This window comes from Antechinus flavipes, chromosome 3 (assembly GCF_016432865.1).
Source record: "Antechinus flavipes isolate AdamAnt ecotype Samford, QLD, Australia chromosome 3, AdamAnt_v2, whole genome shotgun sequence".
Taxonomy (NCBI): domain Eukaryota; kingdom Metazoa; phylum Chordata; class Mammalia; order Dasyuromorphia; family Dasyuridae; genus Antechinus; species Antechinus flavipes.
In genome coordinates, this window is record NC_067400.1 from 182,305,111 (window position 1) to 182,322,452 (window position 17,342).

The 17,342-nt window shown below is 34.2% G+C and overlaps 1 protein-coding gene across 2 annotated transcripts in view; it reads right to left on the reverse strand.

The window, feature by feature from the left end:
- The window catches only part of TMEM182 (transmembrane protein 182), a 69,835-nt gene extending 60,578 nt beyond the window's left edge, over positions 1–9,257 (reverse strand). Inside the window, exons 1-3 of one of the 2 annotated variants that reach the window (XM_051984321.1) lie at positions 8,918–9,257; positions 8,577–8,676; positions 5,287–5,385 (exon numbers count right to left, since the gene is read on the reverse strand). In XM_051984321.1, the coding sequence (XP_051840281.1) occupies positions 5,287–5,385; positions 8,577–8,676; positions 8,918–9,049 (331 nt within the window). In that variant the 5' untranslated portion in view covers positions 9,050–9,257. Of the gene's footprint in view, positions 1–5,286; positions 5,386–8,576; positions 8,677–8,913 lie in introns of both variants that reach the window. The other variant, XM_051984322.1, reaches the window with a different exon arrangement.
- Between the last annotated feature and the right edge of the window lie 8,085 nt (positions 9,258–17,342).

Here is a 17,342-nt window from a genome sequence, read left to right on the forward strand (position 1 = left end):
TCCATTCCTAATTTTCTCCTTTTTAGTCTCTTCTGTGATTTCATTGGGCAGTGAAGTGACAGTGAATAGAGTGCTAAGCCTGGAGTCAGGAAGACCTGAGTTCAAATTCAGTCACAGACACTTACTAGTTGTATGATCTTAGACAAGGCACTTAACTGTTTAATTTAGTTTCCTCATGTATAAATTGGTCAAGGGAAGGAAATGGCAAGCCACAATCAGAAATGATTGAAAAATAACTGAACAATAACATCAAAAACCTTATCTCCCAATACTAGGAACTATCACTAGCATATTACTAGAGTAATAGTCCTATGAGTTCAGAAAACATGTCTTATTTATCTGTGTATAATGGTGAAAAGATCAGTGACTTTTGATGTGAAAAATCTGGATTCAAAGTGTTGCTCTGGCAGATGAAAAGAGAAGATGAAAACAATCATCTAGTAAATAAAAGATGATGTCTAGATTTGTAATTTTCTTTGCAATTTCAGGTTTTCAGATTAGATATCTTTGATTTGAAAGGAGAAAAGGACTAGGATGTTAGACTACCTTCTGTAGCACAAGGTCACTTCTGATATTTCCTATACAGAGTATAATAGAATCAACAAATTAAATTTCCAGATCAGAAAAAGTAGGAAAGAATTAGAGTTGATGAGAGGAGCTAAGGGATAAGTAAATGGAGATTAAAAGTGTTGTCATTGAATCATCTCAAACATGTCTGTCTCTTTGTGACCTCATTTAGGGTTTTCTTGCCACAGATACTGGAATGTTTGCTTTTTCTTTCTGTAACTCATTTTACAATCAAGGAAACTCTATTTGGCAAATAGGGTTAAGCAATTTGGCCAGGGTGTCACACAGCTAATAAGTGTTTGAGGTTGGATTTAAACTCAGGTTTTCTGACTCCACAGTTGACATTCTGTCCATTACAGAATGGACAGACAAATTGTCTCTCCCCCTCCATCTCACCTAGAGTTAGACAGCTAACCCTAGGTTAATTTAACCCTTTGTCTTTTTTATCAAAATTAAACTACATTCAATTTAGAGAAATTTTCTTACACAGTAAGATTGCTTGAAAGTGGAGAAAATAAAGATTCTGTAGCAAGAACATATTCTTCTTTGTTTGTGAAAATATGCAGAGATAAGACTAGAACGAGATAAGGCTATTGGGATTTAGAGTCAGAAATCCTGGAGGGTAAGCATGGAAAAAGGGCTGTTATGAAAGAATTGGGCTAAGGCAAGAGAGAGATTCAAGTTTTCTGAGTTGAAGCTTGGGATGTAGTTAGAGCTAACAAGAGCATAGTTGGGTCAGGAAAAGCATAATTCAGGATCCTTTGTTTTTAAGTCAAATAGTCTGAAAAAATTATCAGTCTATATAATTGTGTTAATATGGTGATATAAAAATAGACTTATTTGGGAATTAAATTTTTCCATCCCATATGAAGAACAGCTAATATAGCAGGGAGATAGCTGGGTAGTATAAAAAGCACTTAAAAAATAAATGAATAGAAGAAGGAAAGAAAGAAGAATGGGAGGAAGGAAAGGGAGAAAGGGAGGGAAAGAGAAAAAGAGGGGAGACAGGGAGGGAGGAAAGAAGAGAGGAAGGAAGGAAGGAAGGAAGAAGGGAGAGAGGGAGGGAAGGAGGGAGGAAGGAAGAAAGGAAGGAAGGAAAAGAAGAAAGGAAGGAAGGAAGGAAGGAAGGAAGGAAGGAAGGAAGGAAGGAAGGACGGAAGGAAGGAAGAAGGGAGGAAGGAAGGAAGGAGGGAGGGAAGGAGGGAGGTCATAAGGAAAAAAAGAGTGAGAGAGAGAGAAAGTGGAAAAACTGCTAAATGTTGGAATTAGTAATTATGTGACATCTGGCAAATTATTTAATTTATCTGAGCCACAGTACCCTCAACTGTGAAACAAGATCTCCTGACTATCTCACAAGAATTGCTGTGGCAACTGAATGAGATCATGTATATGGTTTCATATACATGATCTCATTGTGGTAGGGGAACTATGAGACATCTTTACTATACGTTGTTCAATTGTCTTCAGTTGTGTTCAACTTCAGGACCCCATTTAAGGTGTTTTTGGCAGATACTGAAATGGTTTGTCATTTCCCACTCCAACTTATTTTACAAATGAAGAAACCAAGGAAAACAGGATTAAATAACTTGCTTTGATTCAAGGGAAAGTGCAATGAATTTGAAGTCAAAGGGCCTGGGTTCAAATCTTGTCACCAAAACTTATTTTTTTAACTTTTATATTTCTACCTTCATAACATTTCTCATATGTTTCCCCTTCTCTATATACACAGCAACTACTCTCCTTCAAGATCTGGCCACCTCTAGCCTATACTATTAAAACAAAATATAATTGATCTCCTTTCTTCAAGTCTTCCCCACTGCAATTTATCCTCCACTCAGCATGCAGCAGAACTACTATTACTCTTCCTCATTTAATAACCTCTTTATTACCTCTAAAATCAATTTTTAAAATTCTATTTGACATTTAAAATTCTTCATAACTTGACCCTTTTCAACTTTTATAGCTTTTTTCTACTTTACTCCCAACTACAAACTCTTATAGTCTAACTATACAGACATAGTTGTTATTTTTTACATTCTCCATACTCTGTCCCCTGCCTTTGTACTGACAGGTCTTCATTATTAGCATAGCTGGACTTTCTTCAAATATTAGATGAAATCTGCCCTTGTGCAAGAAACTTTTCCCTTTTTATTATAGTGAGTTTCTCTTTAATAATCCCTTCAATCTACTACGTGTACATATATATGTATATATACATATATATGTACACATTTATTTAATTATTAAAATTTTTCTCTTCTGCATTATAACATGAACTATTTGAAGGCAGGGACTGCTGCCTTTTCTTCTTCCAGAATTTACTTAGTACTGTCCTATCACACAGTAAACACTTGATAAATGATTGTTGACTGACTGTATGGCTAGGACCTAGAGTCTGGGCCTCTGTTTCCTCATGTATAAAGTAAGGAATCTATATAGATGACCTCCTGGTCTCTTCCACCTCCCAGGCCTCCACTAATTATAGTCACCTAATTTATAAATGATTTATAAATATATTATTCAGTTAAGTGGTGAAATGTATAAAGTACAGAGCATGAAGACCCACCTTCCCAAGTTGAAATCTAGCTTCAGATACTTCCTAACTATGTGACCCTGAGCAAATCACTAAATCCTGTTTGACTTAGTTTCCTCATATGTAAATTGAGCTGGAGAAAAGAATGGCTAATCATTTTAGTGTCTTTGCCAAGAAAACCCCAAATAATGTCCCAAAGAGTCAGAAACAACTAAACAACAAATACTATTTTGGAAAGCATGGAGCAGTGTGATGTCTAGAGGGTCTAGTCAGGATCAGTCAAAGACCTTGGGCTTTAAGAGGAGAAGTGAAGGAGGCAGGCAAGCTGCCATGTGACTCATCAAAGATGCATCCTGGACTCTGGAGTCTGGAGCCTGAAGTCTTCCCTGCTGAGCTTGCTTCAGCAGACAGAAGAATTCTCTCCCTCTACCCTCCAATCCTTCCCTATGATTACCTCACCACACCACATTCAGCAGGTGCCAATAGTGAGGAAAGCCATCACATCACCATATCATCTAAGTATATGCTTATAGAACCATTATCTCACATTGAGTAGGTACTTAGCCTTAAGTACTCTGCTGTTCTGGATTCAAGTACACCTTTTCAGAGTTCCAGCCCACTACAGAGCAGGCCATTTATTCAAAGGTAAATATAGTAATACTGAGAAAAGAAAAAGGAAAGATGGAAATCTAAATGTTAAAAAAAAAAAAAAAAATTCCCCTGGTTTCCATAACAAACTTGCCAGCTCCATCAGACCATATTTTCTATTGATTACATTAACTTTATAATTCATGATTACTTTATAGAAACCTTATTGTTCTTCCTTAATTAGACAAAGCACTGAGCTGACTAGGATTGCAAATCCTTATGAAGGAATGTTGTAAAATATACCACATAGTGTGGAGCTAAGGGTACTTTCTGATGATATACTAGATGCTCTGGGATACACAAGTCTTTTAGACCAGGAAAAGTATTAGTTTTATATTGAGACAGGAAGAGGCATCTGGACAAATTATTCATGTATTATGCTTAGTGTAGCATGACAAACAAATGGGACTTTAATAAATTCTTCCATGTCGACTTACTTAGACAATGTGACTTCTAAATATAGTGACCTTGGAGTGGTATATCTTCTAAGTGTCTTACTTTCTGCTTAGTATCCTACACAATTATTCAAGTGATTCAGACTCAAAATCCTATTTAGATGAGTAACTATTGATACTTTGGCCTATCTAGAGATTAATTTATGCCAAGGGTAGATAGCTAGGATTCTTTAGAACTTTGAGTGGCAGTGTTTGAAGCAAGTATGAGGGGAAAAAAAGAAAAAATTGACATTAAGTATAGTATTGATGCTATCATTAAATGTAGAATTACATCTTTAGAAGACCTAAAGTGATATAATAATGTGGAGACAAAACCAATTTTACATACAAATGAATAAATGGATGGATAATATAAACATTTGTTGAGTCTGTTGCAGTATAAAAAATGAATTAGGCATTAAAATTTAGAAAATATAAATATTGTGGCCTTCATTGATGACATTGATGAATTCTGGCTCCTACACTTGGTCAGGCTAATCAGCCTTGATTTATGCAATGATTAAATAAGAGTGACAGTATATGAGACCTAGAAAATTTCTATACTTTTTCTAAAACTCACCAAATGAAATTATGTAGGCACAAAGGAAGCTACATAAGTATATCTTCTAGTTAATCATTCTGAGAATCAAGTTGGATAAGTTATGCCACTTGTATTAGTCTTAAAGACAGAAAAATCTCATTTTTAGGAGTAGCCAAATAATCAATGGTAAAATAAATTCAAAAACTTGACATTTTATTAAACTTAGAGATCATCTATTTTAACCTCCCTATTTTACTTGTGAGGAAACTGAGACTATCAAGGTAAAGAATTTTATTCAAGGTCAGTCAAGTAGTAACTGGCAAAACTAGGATTTGAGCCAAGGTTTTCTGACTTCATATTTTAAAATCCTCTCATAGTAGTATAAGAAGACCCAAGTATCATTCTATAGACATATCTCTAAATTTATGATTTATTTATGGGAAGAAAAAATGCTTAACTTCAGCTCACTAAATGATTTTTAAAAAATGAACCCCAATCTTTTTGATCAAACATTAACTCAGGTAATCTTTAAAGTGTAAATTCCAAGAAATGGAAGTACTTACTGACTGCAGAGTCATAGGAAGTTGAATTGTGCTCATCTCTCAGGAAGGGATATGGGGAGAGGTAAGCATGTGTACAATTCTTAGATGGTGACTGATTTGCTAGAAATGAATCAAAATTTAAAAAAAGAAAATCTTTGTTATTGGGATGTTGATATGTTCTTGTTTATAACAAAGGGGACATAAGAATTGGGATTACACAAAATAGAGTATTTAAAACATTATCCAGAAAATCCTACAAACGCGCGCGCACACACATACACACACACACACACACACACACACACACACACACACACACACACAGATCTACTGTTATTTGGTATTTGGAAGGGCAAAGGGGAGCTTGGAAGTGTTTCATCTAGATTCAGCATTGTTTGCTCAGAAATATCTGCTCCTATAAACATTTTAAATTAAACACATTTAAAACTGAATCTTTTTCCTCAAACCCTTACTTTTTCTTGATTTGTTTTTTGGGGGAAGCAATTGAGGTTAAGTGACTTGTTCTGAAACAGCTTAGTAAGTAACTGAGGCTGAATTTGAACTCAGGTTCTCCTGACTCTAAGTGACTTGCTCTGACATAGCTTAGTAAGTAACTGAGGCTGAATTTGAACTCAGGTTCTCCTGACTCTAAGTGACTTGCTCTGACATAGCTTAGTAAGTAACTGAGGCTGAATTTGAACTCAGGTTCTCCTGACTCTAAGTGACTTGCTCTGACATAGCTTAGTAAGTAACTGAGGCTGAATTTGAACTCAGGTTCTCCTGACTCCAAAGTCAGTGTTCTATCCCCTATGCCACTTGATTGTCTCCTTTGCTTCTTTCTAACTTTCCTATTACCATCAAGAGTACCACTATCCTCTTAGTCAAACCTCAGCTTCTCACACTTTCTCTCCACCACTACCCCAAGTCCTTTCACTTTTCTTAGACAATTCTTTCTCTCTTCTGACACTGCTATCACCCTAGATCTGACCCTCACCACTTCATGCCCTACTACTTAAGTTCCCTACCTGCAGCCTTTCCCTATCTGCAATCTATCCCTATCCTAATCTATCCCCCACTAAACTGTTAAATTGATTTACCTAAAATGCAGGTCTGAACAAGTCACTCCATTCCTCCTCTTCATTCAATAAACTGTAGTTTATTGAAGATAAGCTTTTGGAATCTGTAATTCCTCCTATTAAGTTCAGGACTAAATGTAAAATCATCTGTTTGGTTTTCAAAGCCTTTCATTACCTGGCTCTTTTCTTCTTTTCTACCTGTCCAGTTTTCTTTTATCCTACTCCCTTAAAGGAACACTGACTTTCTTGTTGTTCCTCCTATACAATACTCTATTCCCTGGCTCTAAGAATTTGCCCTGCCATTCCTAACTAGAATAAAGACCCTCTTTATCTCAGCTTCTTTGGCTTCCTTCAAGTCTCAATTAAAATGTCATCTTCAAGAAACCTTTCCCAATCTTCTTTAATCTTAATGACTTCTCTCTGAAATTACCCTCAATGTATCCTGTATATATCTTGTTTGTACATAGTTGTTTGGATTTCTTTCTTTTCTTTCTTCATATTCTCAAACATTCGCACAGATCTGGCACATAATAACCATGCTAGATGAATCACTATTTCAATAAATGCTAGATCAATTACAATTTCAATAAATTAGGAAACTGTTCCACTAGACAGAGTTTTCAAAATGAAGACATGCCTTTCTATTACCATCAACAGTAGAATAAAATCTGCACTATCCAGAAATCAGTAATAAGAATATTCCCTTTACATGTCTTTTTTTGATTTCTATTTGTAGAGAAAATATAATATTGGAAAGAAAATTAGTTCCCTTAAATGTTATTATTTATTTGTTTAGAGAGATAACTCTAAAAGATCTGGAAACCTAAAGATTTCACTATATATTCTTTCTAAAAATATAGAAAAATGTTGCCAACATTTACTACTGAGGGAAATGTCAATGTCTAAGTGTCATTCCCCATATTATCAATATAAAATATAATTTGATTTTTGTCTTTAAATATAAGACAGCATAACTCTACTCAAATTCTACTCAACATTGTCAAAGACCTTTTAGAAGTCTAAATGTAGCATACTAACTGATTTATCTTTATCTTTATTATTTCTTCAAAGGATACCTTTAAGGGACAGTCAGTAGCACAGCAGATAGAGGGCAAAATATGGAGGCAGGAAAATACTTCTTCCTGAGTTAAAATCTGGCATCACATACACTTACTAGCTGTGTGACTTTAAATAAGTGAGATAACTCTGTATGCCTCAGTTTCCTCATCTGTAAAATGAACTGGAGAAAGAATTGTCAAACCTCTCCAGGATTTCTGTCAAGAAAACTCCAAGTTTTGCACTTGGTTACAATCAGATAGGACTAAAAAAAATGATTAAATATAAAAGTCTTTTAAAATCAACTTTATTCTTACCTTTCCCCCAGTAAATTAGGCTGCTAAAATGTTCAATGATTCTATCCTTAATTATAGATTCCATAAGTTTTCCTGGCATGGAAGTAATTTTCCTTGCTATTTCTCATAAGGTTTATTATTATAGACTTTATAATAGACATTATAAACAGCAAGAATGAAGTTCTCAATCATTATCAGAAAAAAATGAACATTCTTTAAGAGACCAAAATGCAAGTTTTGTTTTTCAAACAAATCAGTTTCTGAGCTTATATAAATCACATGAAATATATTTGGGGGAAAAGGGTCATAGTAGTCTGTCTTAAATAGAGCCACTAAAATATTTTATGTACATTTCAAAACTATGTTTATATAAAACAAAATCTGTCAATACATCATGCAATAGTTCAAATAGATTTCGTGTCTCTACTACTATTTCTTATAAGATTTTGCTGTATATTCTTGCACAAAAAATTTAAAGGTAAACCATGTCTTCTAGAATTTCTGAAGTTATAAGGTTTTAAAGGGTTATAATCAAAAGAAGTTTGATTTCAAGATAATGTTAATAACAAATACTTGGGGATGGTGGTAGGGAGTGAAAGCTAAATTGCCTTTAGCTGGATGGGAACTGTAAGATATAAGATATTAAGTGTCACATTAACTACTACTAGTCACCTTTTACACACACACACACACACACACACACACACACACACACACACACACACATTATTTCCATTCAACTATTAGCCAAAGATATTATTCCCTAAAAATGCTGGAAATGCAACTATTTCAGATGCTATAATAACTCAATGAAATATTTACTAACTTAATATTAAAGTTATTTTTTAACAAAATGGGAAAAATGAAGTTAAATTTCACTTACTGTACCAGAATTTCCAAATGTTGACTGTGTTTTCCTCAGCAACACCACTAAACCAACATCTCCAAAAGAAACCTTCATGATGGAAAGTGACATTTTCTACCTGCCCAAAATATAAAAGCCATATTATAGGATAGAGAGCAACCAACCTAATCACATTTAGTCATTAAAAAAAAAGAAAAATATTTCTAATGTTGACTGTTATTGGATATCATTACATCTCTTGAATATAAAAATACAAGCATTAAACTCATGATTTCTATGGATTCATCTCCCATGTGAGGAAGGGAAACATATACTAGAAACAACAGAAAAAAATCATTATTCTGAAGAAGAAAACGCACATTATGTTCACCTGAACATGTCCCAACTTCAGTCACAAGCAGCCAATAATCTGACCCAAAAGCCACCAAGAAGAGCAGAACTCCTAGGGCACCAAAAAGAGCTCCAAAAAAGACTGCAACGTTCCGTTTCATAGTTAAGCTACTGTTTTTGTTTTCAAAAAACAAAGCAAAAAAGTTTTTAAAAATCTTTTGTGAAACTCGATGTTCAATAAAACAGGAGCAATATACTGATGTAGAAGAAAGGAATCTTTTTCTTCCCAAGGAAACACAATCTGAGGAGTGTCTCTTTTCTTGTCTTCAGTCACTTTTCTCCTATACTTTTATCAGTTGATGTTTTCCTTTCCCCTGGGCAGAAGTTAGTCTGGCAGCTGAGGATGACCTGCTATTTTAAGATATTAATTGAGAAGCTTCTCAGGAGAGGAGGGGGGACAGTGAGGATCAAGATCGTAGTGATCAAAAATAGTTGACCTTCCCATGACTAACTAGTGTCAGGCACTGTCTCAGATTATCATTATTGAAGTTGATTCATCCATAAAACATGGAAAGAAGATGAAATGGTACCAAAGCAATAGGTGTGACTATCTTTAAAAAAAAAAAAGTCTTGCCTCAACAAGTATTTCTTATTTTTAAATAGTCACCATGAGCTGAATGGTATCCCAGAAAATATTTGAGAAGCTCATAGAAGATGTACAAATCACAGTTACAAGTTGCAAAGACCTCTTGTGATATGCATGATCTACACTTAAATATAGCTTATAATTAATTTCTTATTTAATTGCCTACATTTTTTGTATGAAAAGTATTTATGCAGCAGATGGTTCTAAAACAGATATCACTGGTAACTCTGTAGATATTTAGATATGTTAAATATATGTTCAGATATGTATTTTAAAAGTAAAAACTCAGCAAAGTAGCAGAGCTTTCTGGTTTTAAAAGGAGAGAGGGGAAGCTGTTTTTATACAATTTATAAGCAGCTAGGTATACAAAGCACCAGAAATTGAAGTTGGCATCTGAAGTTCTTGTCCTTTCAGGGTAAAGAGAAAGTCCTAGAAAACATGCAGTGATCTAAGGAAACAGATCATATCTCCTCTTTAATTCAGCAAATTCATCAATCAGTAAATATTTATTAAGTGCCTAGCATGTGCCAGGACCTGGGCTAAGAACTGAAGAAAAAAAGGGGAGGAGGGGGCAGGGAAGTACAAAAGACAATACCTTTCCTCAAGGAGTTTATTATATTCTAATCGGGAGATTACATGCAAACAAATATATACAAAGCAATCTGTATACAGGATAAATAGGAAAAATTTCACAGAGGAAAGACACTGACTTTAAGAGGGATTGGGGAAGGTTCATTGAACCTATAAAGATCCATATTGGTTTTTTATGAGAACCAGAATTTGGCCTCTTCACACTATAGAGCAAAAAGACAAATATAAGAATGCTCCTTCCCATTCTTGTTTTCTGCTGGTTTGGTTCATCACACCTGCAAGGTATTTTCTAAAATAAGATCAGTCATTTTTCTCTGTAATTACTGACCCTAGAAAGTCCCCTTAAATTCATTCCCATCATTATATATATGCTGTTATTGTTTTCATTCTCACTACTGTATACATCCCAAGAGGTTCGTTCATTGTTTATTGGAAAAAGAACTGCAATAGTAGAGAAAGGATAGACACAGATTCAAGGTGCCAGTCACACAACATTCTGTGGCCTAGATTTCTCAATCATGAGGTATGCAAGGAATCGCCATCAACTGAGAAGTATAGACCATCACTTGGGGTGGAAATAAAAAGACCATATTGTTGTGCCAAAGTTCCCTTTTATTGTCCTGACTCAGTTTCCCTGAATTGTTCTGCTTCAGTTCCTAATTGTTCTGCTCAATCCTACAATACTACTTCTCCCTCTTAATCATTACGTTTGATAAGGATAAAGATCTTCTATCTTAGACATCATCACAATGTCCAGTGCCTCTCCCCATCCCAACGTATCAGAACGTCGGGGTTCTCTCCCAATCCTGTCAGAACTAGATTGGTAGTCCATTCCCGCTCTCAGCACTCTGACTCTGTTCCTGCCTTGGTCTACCCCTGTAGCTGAGGCACATGTGTATATATACTTCATGGGAAGCACACATCAGTTGCTGGATGCTTTGGACATCAGCCCTGGTGGCAGCATATCCCCAGCACAATTTCTCCCTTTCAAAAAAAATATTAAAAACTCTCTAATATCTATCTTGCCTCAGTTTCTCCAGCATTACAATATCAATGGCTTTTACTTGACTCATGATGTATAATCAGTTCTGTTGGCTACATATGTGACTGTCAGAACTACATTATTAAACCATCATTAGATATTTAATTTTTGGAATGTATGGAAGTAAAGGGCAGATTCATCTTCCTGAGTTCAGATCCAGCCTCAGACACTTATTAGCTCTGTGACCCTGAGCAAGTCACTGTTTGCTTTAGTTCCCTCATTATATAAAATTGACTATAAAATAGCTAACCATTCTAGTATCTTTGCCTAGAAAACTCCAAATGGGATCATGGAGACTTGGATACAACTAAACAACAACAACAACAACATGCAAGTTGTTCACTGTTCTTTAACTTGATATTGTTTTCAATGATGGTGAAAATGAAGCCATAGGACATGACTTAACCCTTTTGAGTAATTCTTTAAATTATAAAACATTCTATGAGAACCATTATATAGGGATTCAGTAATCAACTTCCTGCAGGTGATACTCCTATCACAATCTCTTCAAATTTTTAATTGTTTGCTGGATATCTCTACTCAGGGATATTATTTTCTCAATTCAAATTCAACATGTACAAAGTAGAGCTCATAATCTTAACCTTAAAACTGCTCCTTCTTCAAATTTTCCTCTTTTTTATTTTTTGAACCACAGATTCACTATCATCACCCAGGCCTGAAATCTAAGAGTCATCTTTGGTTTTTGCTTCTCTCTCTGCATCTAACCAATAATCAAGTCCTATCAATTCCTCCTATTTAGTAATTACTTATCTAACAATTCTCATCCACATTGACTGTCACTGCCTGGTTCAAATTCTTATCATCAGCACTCTTTAAAAAGTTTCCTTACTAGTCTCACCACCTAGTCTCTCTCTTCTCCAATCCGTCATTGACAGTTACATAAAAAAATTCCATGTTATCATCTGCTTTTAAAACCTCAGTGGTTCCTGATTGTCTTTAGTTGAAACAATCTTTAGCAGAGTATTTAAGGCTTCAAGAATTTCATTTCAATCTTATCTCCTGTTCAATTTCATATTGGTTTTTTCCATATACTATTCTATTGGAACTAGACAAAAGCTACTCCTTTATCATATCAGGCAATCTCTCAATTCTGTGCGTACATATAAGTTGTCTCCATCTTTGTCTGGTCTTTTTGATTCCAAATCCAACACATTATCCCAGGAAATCTTTCTTTACCGCCTCCAATTATAGTTGTCTGAACATATATTTCATGTTGTCTTCTTCATTAAACTGTGAAATCCTGAAGATCAGATACAACTTTTTACTTTCCATTATATTCCCAGCACTTAGCACTTAAATACCTGACTACTTAATAAGTATTTAATGATTGACCATCTGAAACCTCACAATGTCTCTCTATATCAATTTGTTGTTGCTTAGACAGTTTGGGATTTTCTTAGCAAAAATACTAGAGTGATTTATATTTCCTTCTCCAATTGATTTCATAGATGGGAAAACTGAGACAGAGTTAAATGACTTGTTCAGGGTCACACAACTAGAAAATGTTTGAGGACAGATTTGAACTCAGGTCTTTCTGACTCCAGGCCAATGTTCTATTCACTGTGCCACTCCGCTTCCCTCTGCATACCAAAGAGATATATAAAGAGAAGGTAAATAGACCATCCACGAGAGATGGAAGATGAGTTTCCCAAATGCAACATAAAGATGGCTGATACAATTTTTAAAAAATAAAGCAAAGGAAAACCTCCAGTATGTTGGGCAGAGATTCTCTGCAAAGGATTTATGCAAGTTAACAGATGACTATCACATGGATTGTAAAGACAGAAATTGGGATCTTCCTCAAAGAAAGGGATACCCAGATCTTAGAGATTAGTGATCTAATGCATAAAGTTAACTAATATGTAGGAATCAAAATTAAGCAGTCAGAGGATGTGACATAGATCATTTTGTTTTACTCTGCATGTAGTAGATATGCATTTAATCACTGAGCAAATTCTCCATTTCACAGATATAGCTGTGTGACTATGGACAAATCATTTAACCCTGTTTGCCTCAGTTTCCTCATCCATATAATGAGTTGAAAAAGAAAACAGCAACTATTCTGGGATCTTTGCCAAGAAAACCCCAAATGGAGTCAGACATAACTGAAATAATTCAACAACAAAAGCTGAAACTTTGCACAAGCCTTAAAAATCTTAGTTTATGATTATAGAGCCAAAATAAGATGATCAAAAGTAACTTAAGGTCATTTGAAGGAAGATACTATCTGCATCTAGTGAAAGAATTGATCAATAGTTCTATGTATCTATATCTATTTATGTCTAATGGTAGTCATCTTGAGGGAAGAGCAGGGATAAAAAAAGGGGAAAAAGAAAGTTACATGAAAATTTTATTATACATGTAAAAGGAATAACAAGTTGCATAATAAATTTCTAATTTCATATTAAAATAATCTTTTTCTATTCTACTATGTAATGAAAATGCTTGTTTTATTTCTTAAATTCAGAGTACCATACAGTTGAAAAGAATTTTGGTTTTGATAATTCCTATAGTATAACTAAATATCTTATACTATGGCATGCAGTTTTCAGGACAAAGTTGATCTTATTTTATGTTTATTGGAAAAGTATATGTGTCTCCATCTCCATCTAGTCTCTTTAGAGGAAGAAAGAAGGAAGAACTAGGAATGAAACACATGTACTACAGAGTCACAACTTTGAAAAAGTTGGAAATCACAGTGTAGTGAAAAAGAATATGCAGGATCTCTGATTAGAAACCTGGGCTCAAGCTGCAGTTCTGTTACTTTTGACTATGAAGTTCTCAAAAATCTAAATTTTGCCTTCTGTAAAATAAAAACTTACTACCTTAATTCATAATATTGTTATGAGAAAACTGTTTTGTAAACTATAAAAATCTAAATAAACGTGACATTATTGACTCTTCAAAACCCTCACTTCAAAACCCTAACTTTTCTACAGTGAATATTTCTTAATCGGTGTAATAAAGATGTTAATGGAGAAGGGGTGATGTTGGAAGACCTAGAAAATCCCTACAACTAATCTAGAACTATTTTGCCTAGACATAAAGCTAGCCTTTAAGTGATAGCACTGTACTATGCTCTTGAGTAGGTGCTTGAGAAAGAAATGAAAAAACGAGAAAAGTTTCCTCAAAATGCCTTTAACTAAGATTCTTAGCCTTTTTTTTTTGTTTGTTTGTTTAATCATGGATACATTTGACAATCTGGTAAAGGTTATGGAGTACTTTTTAGAATATCTTTAAAAAGTACAAAATAGAATTTATAGTATTATAAAGGAAATTAATCATATTGAAATGGAAATGTAATTTTCCCCCATCCAAATTTGTGGTCTTTTGAAAACGTACCTATAGACCTCCCGACTTTAAAAGCTGTCATCCAAATAGAAGAAATGCTCTCCATAACAGTGACATCTGGTGGCCATAGGCAGGATTTAAAAGTATTTTTATCTTGGGCCTTATTTTTTAAAAGTAAAAGTACAATAGAAGTTCTACATTTTGAAGCATTTAATGTTAAATAGCTATAAATGGGATTACTTTGTTTAAATGAATGACTTTACATTCAAAGTAGCTAGACACCAGGTGAATTTAAATATATATATATATATATTTATAAATATATATATATACACATACATACACACATACACATATAAACTAGGCTCTAAATGAAACTGAATAAATAAATGTATATGTGCATATATTATTTTTTGTTGTTTAGTCATTTCAGTCACACTGATTCTTTGTGTCCCCATTTGGGGTTTTCTTGGCAGAAATACTGGATATTTTGCCATTTCCTTCTCTAGCCCATTTTACAGATGAAGAAATGAAGGCCAACAGGGCTAAGTGACTTGTCAAGGATCACATAGCTAGTAAGAGTCTGAGGCCAGACTTGAACTCAATTATTTCTGATTCTAAACCTAGCAGTCTATCTACTGCACTACCTGGATGCCATATAAATTCCTTACACTAACCTTATTAGAGTGTTACAGTAATTTTTAGGCTTAAAAATAAATATTATTTATCTAAGAGATTTGAAAATGTTGATGTGAGCTATAGTGATTTGTTGCGTAACAAAAAAATTTTACATTACCACAAAAAGCATTAAGAATTCAGATTTAGAACTGAAAGGGACCTTAAATTCCATCAATATAGATGGAACAGTTCAGGAAGGCTCAGGGTCACATAGCTAGTGTCTAAAGTGAATTTTGAACTTGATTTGAGCTACAAGTCTAGCACCAGGATCCAGCAGCATGCTAGAACTGATTGCTAAGTTTTCAGTATAGACATTTATATCTTGAAAATCAGCAATATATAAATCAGGGCTTCATTTACTGTTAGGATGTTTTCTTATACTTAAGAAAGTGAAGAAAAAATTGTTAAAAAAAAATGGAGATGAAACTTAAAAATGTTTCACATATTTCAGAGTCAATTGTTAAACATTTACCAAACAACCCTGCCAGGATCTGATGTAAACTACCCATGATTCCACTGTTTATACAGTAAAGATAAATTTAAAATAAAAACCCTCAAATTTAAAGACTTCTGTCACTTCCAGTAAAGACAAGCAAAAGATAAAGCATTGCAGAGTGTGATAATTTGATTTAGGAAATATGAAACTACATGGTGAGTCACTTTTAACAGTGTAGCTATTGAATTAAGGGAAGGAACCTTATAAACACATTATAAATGGTTGAAGTTTTTTTTTTTTTTTTTAACTTTTAAGTTTCCACATAATACAAGGAAGTGTTTAGCCTAAATGGATCAACAAGAGTTCCTTCCTGATTCATGTTTAAAAATTGATAAATAAAAAGATTCTGTACATAAGCTTCCAAGTCAGAAATAAGTTTATTTTTTTTTTAATGTGGCCTGAATGCAATTTAAACTATTTATTTTTCTAACAATAAGCAGCTTCATTATTGGATCCTTCTGCATCTGGGTTGAAAATTTATGTTCTCTATATTATGATCATCTCTTCCTTCCCTTATCCCCTAATCACCTCTGGCCTATTCTGATTCAATCCATTCCTATCCAATTCAATTCATCTTATGCATCTGTTCAACAGAAGCATTATATATTAAGCTTCCCTATAAGAAAGACAAATCAGTGTGTTTATTAGAACCATAGATTAGGAAGTAGAAAGGAATTTAAAAGTCTATCTAACTCAACTATTGCATTTTACAGATAATGAAAGTGTAATAGGTATTCAAAGAAGAATTTTAATATTTCTCAGACTTTCCAAGAAGGTCACCTGTTCAATTAAAATGCTTTTGTTTAAAAATTGTTGTAGTTGTTCAGTCATTTTTCAGTTGTGTCTGACTCTTCCTGAAACCATATGGAGTATTTTTCACAAAGATACTAGTGTGGTTTGAATTTCTTTCTGCAATTCATTTAATAGATGAAGAATTGAGTAAGTTACATGCCCTTGGCCATATAGCTAGTATGTGTGAATTACACAAAAAGAGAGGCAATATGGCACCTTTCAGTGGATAGAGTGCTGGAGTTAACAGTCAGGAAAACTTAGATATGAAAGTCAAATAAGACAAATATCTCTCCAACACGGGGTCCATCACTTCAATTTTTCTGAGCTTCAATATTCTCATCTGTAGGAAAGAGTTGGGTCAAGGACCTAAAATTCCCTTCTTTCTCTAAATCTATAAAAATATGAACTCAAGTCTTCTGATTTTAAAGCCAGTGTTCTTTCTATAGTTACCACAAATAAATGAGGCCTGTATGAAAAAAAAAAAAAATAAGTGTGCTCCTTTCCATCTGAGATTGTACCCAACTGTTCCACTGTGGAGGAACCATTCACCACACAGATGCTGAATTAACCAGTCACTGTAGCTTGACAGGCAATCCCTTCAGTTCTGCTCTAGTTTGTTAGTCACATTCCCTGCAGGTCTACTTAAGTTTAAGTATATACCTGAAGGATTAACCCTATAAAAATTAGAGCACTTATTAATGAAGCCTGACAACAATCAACCTGCCAAGGGTATGTGAGAACAGGTTGCAATGAAAACTTCCTCCTCCTCTCACACCAGAATCTTCATAAACCCAATGGCATTCATAGATTTCCTCAATCAACAGACAATCCTCAAGAAACAGGAAGAGGCTACATAGATTCCTATCACACACACACACACACACACACACACACACT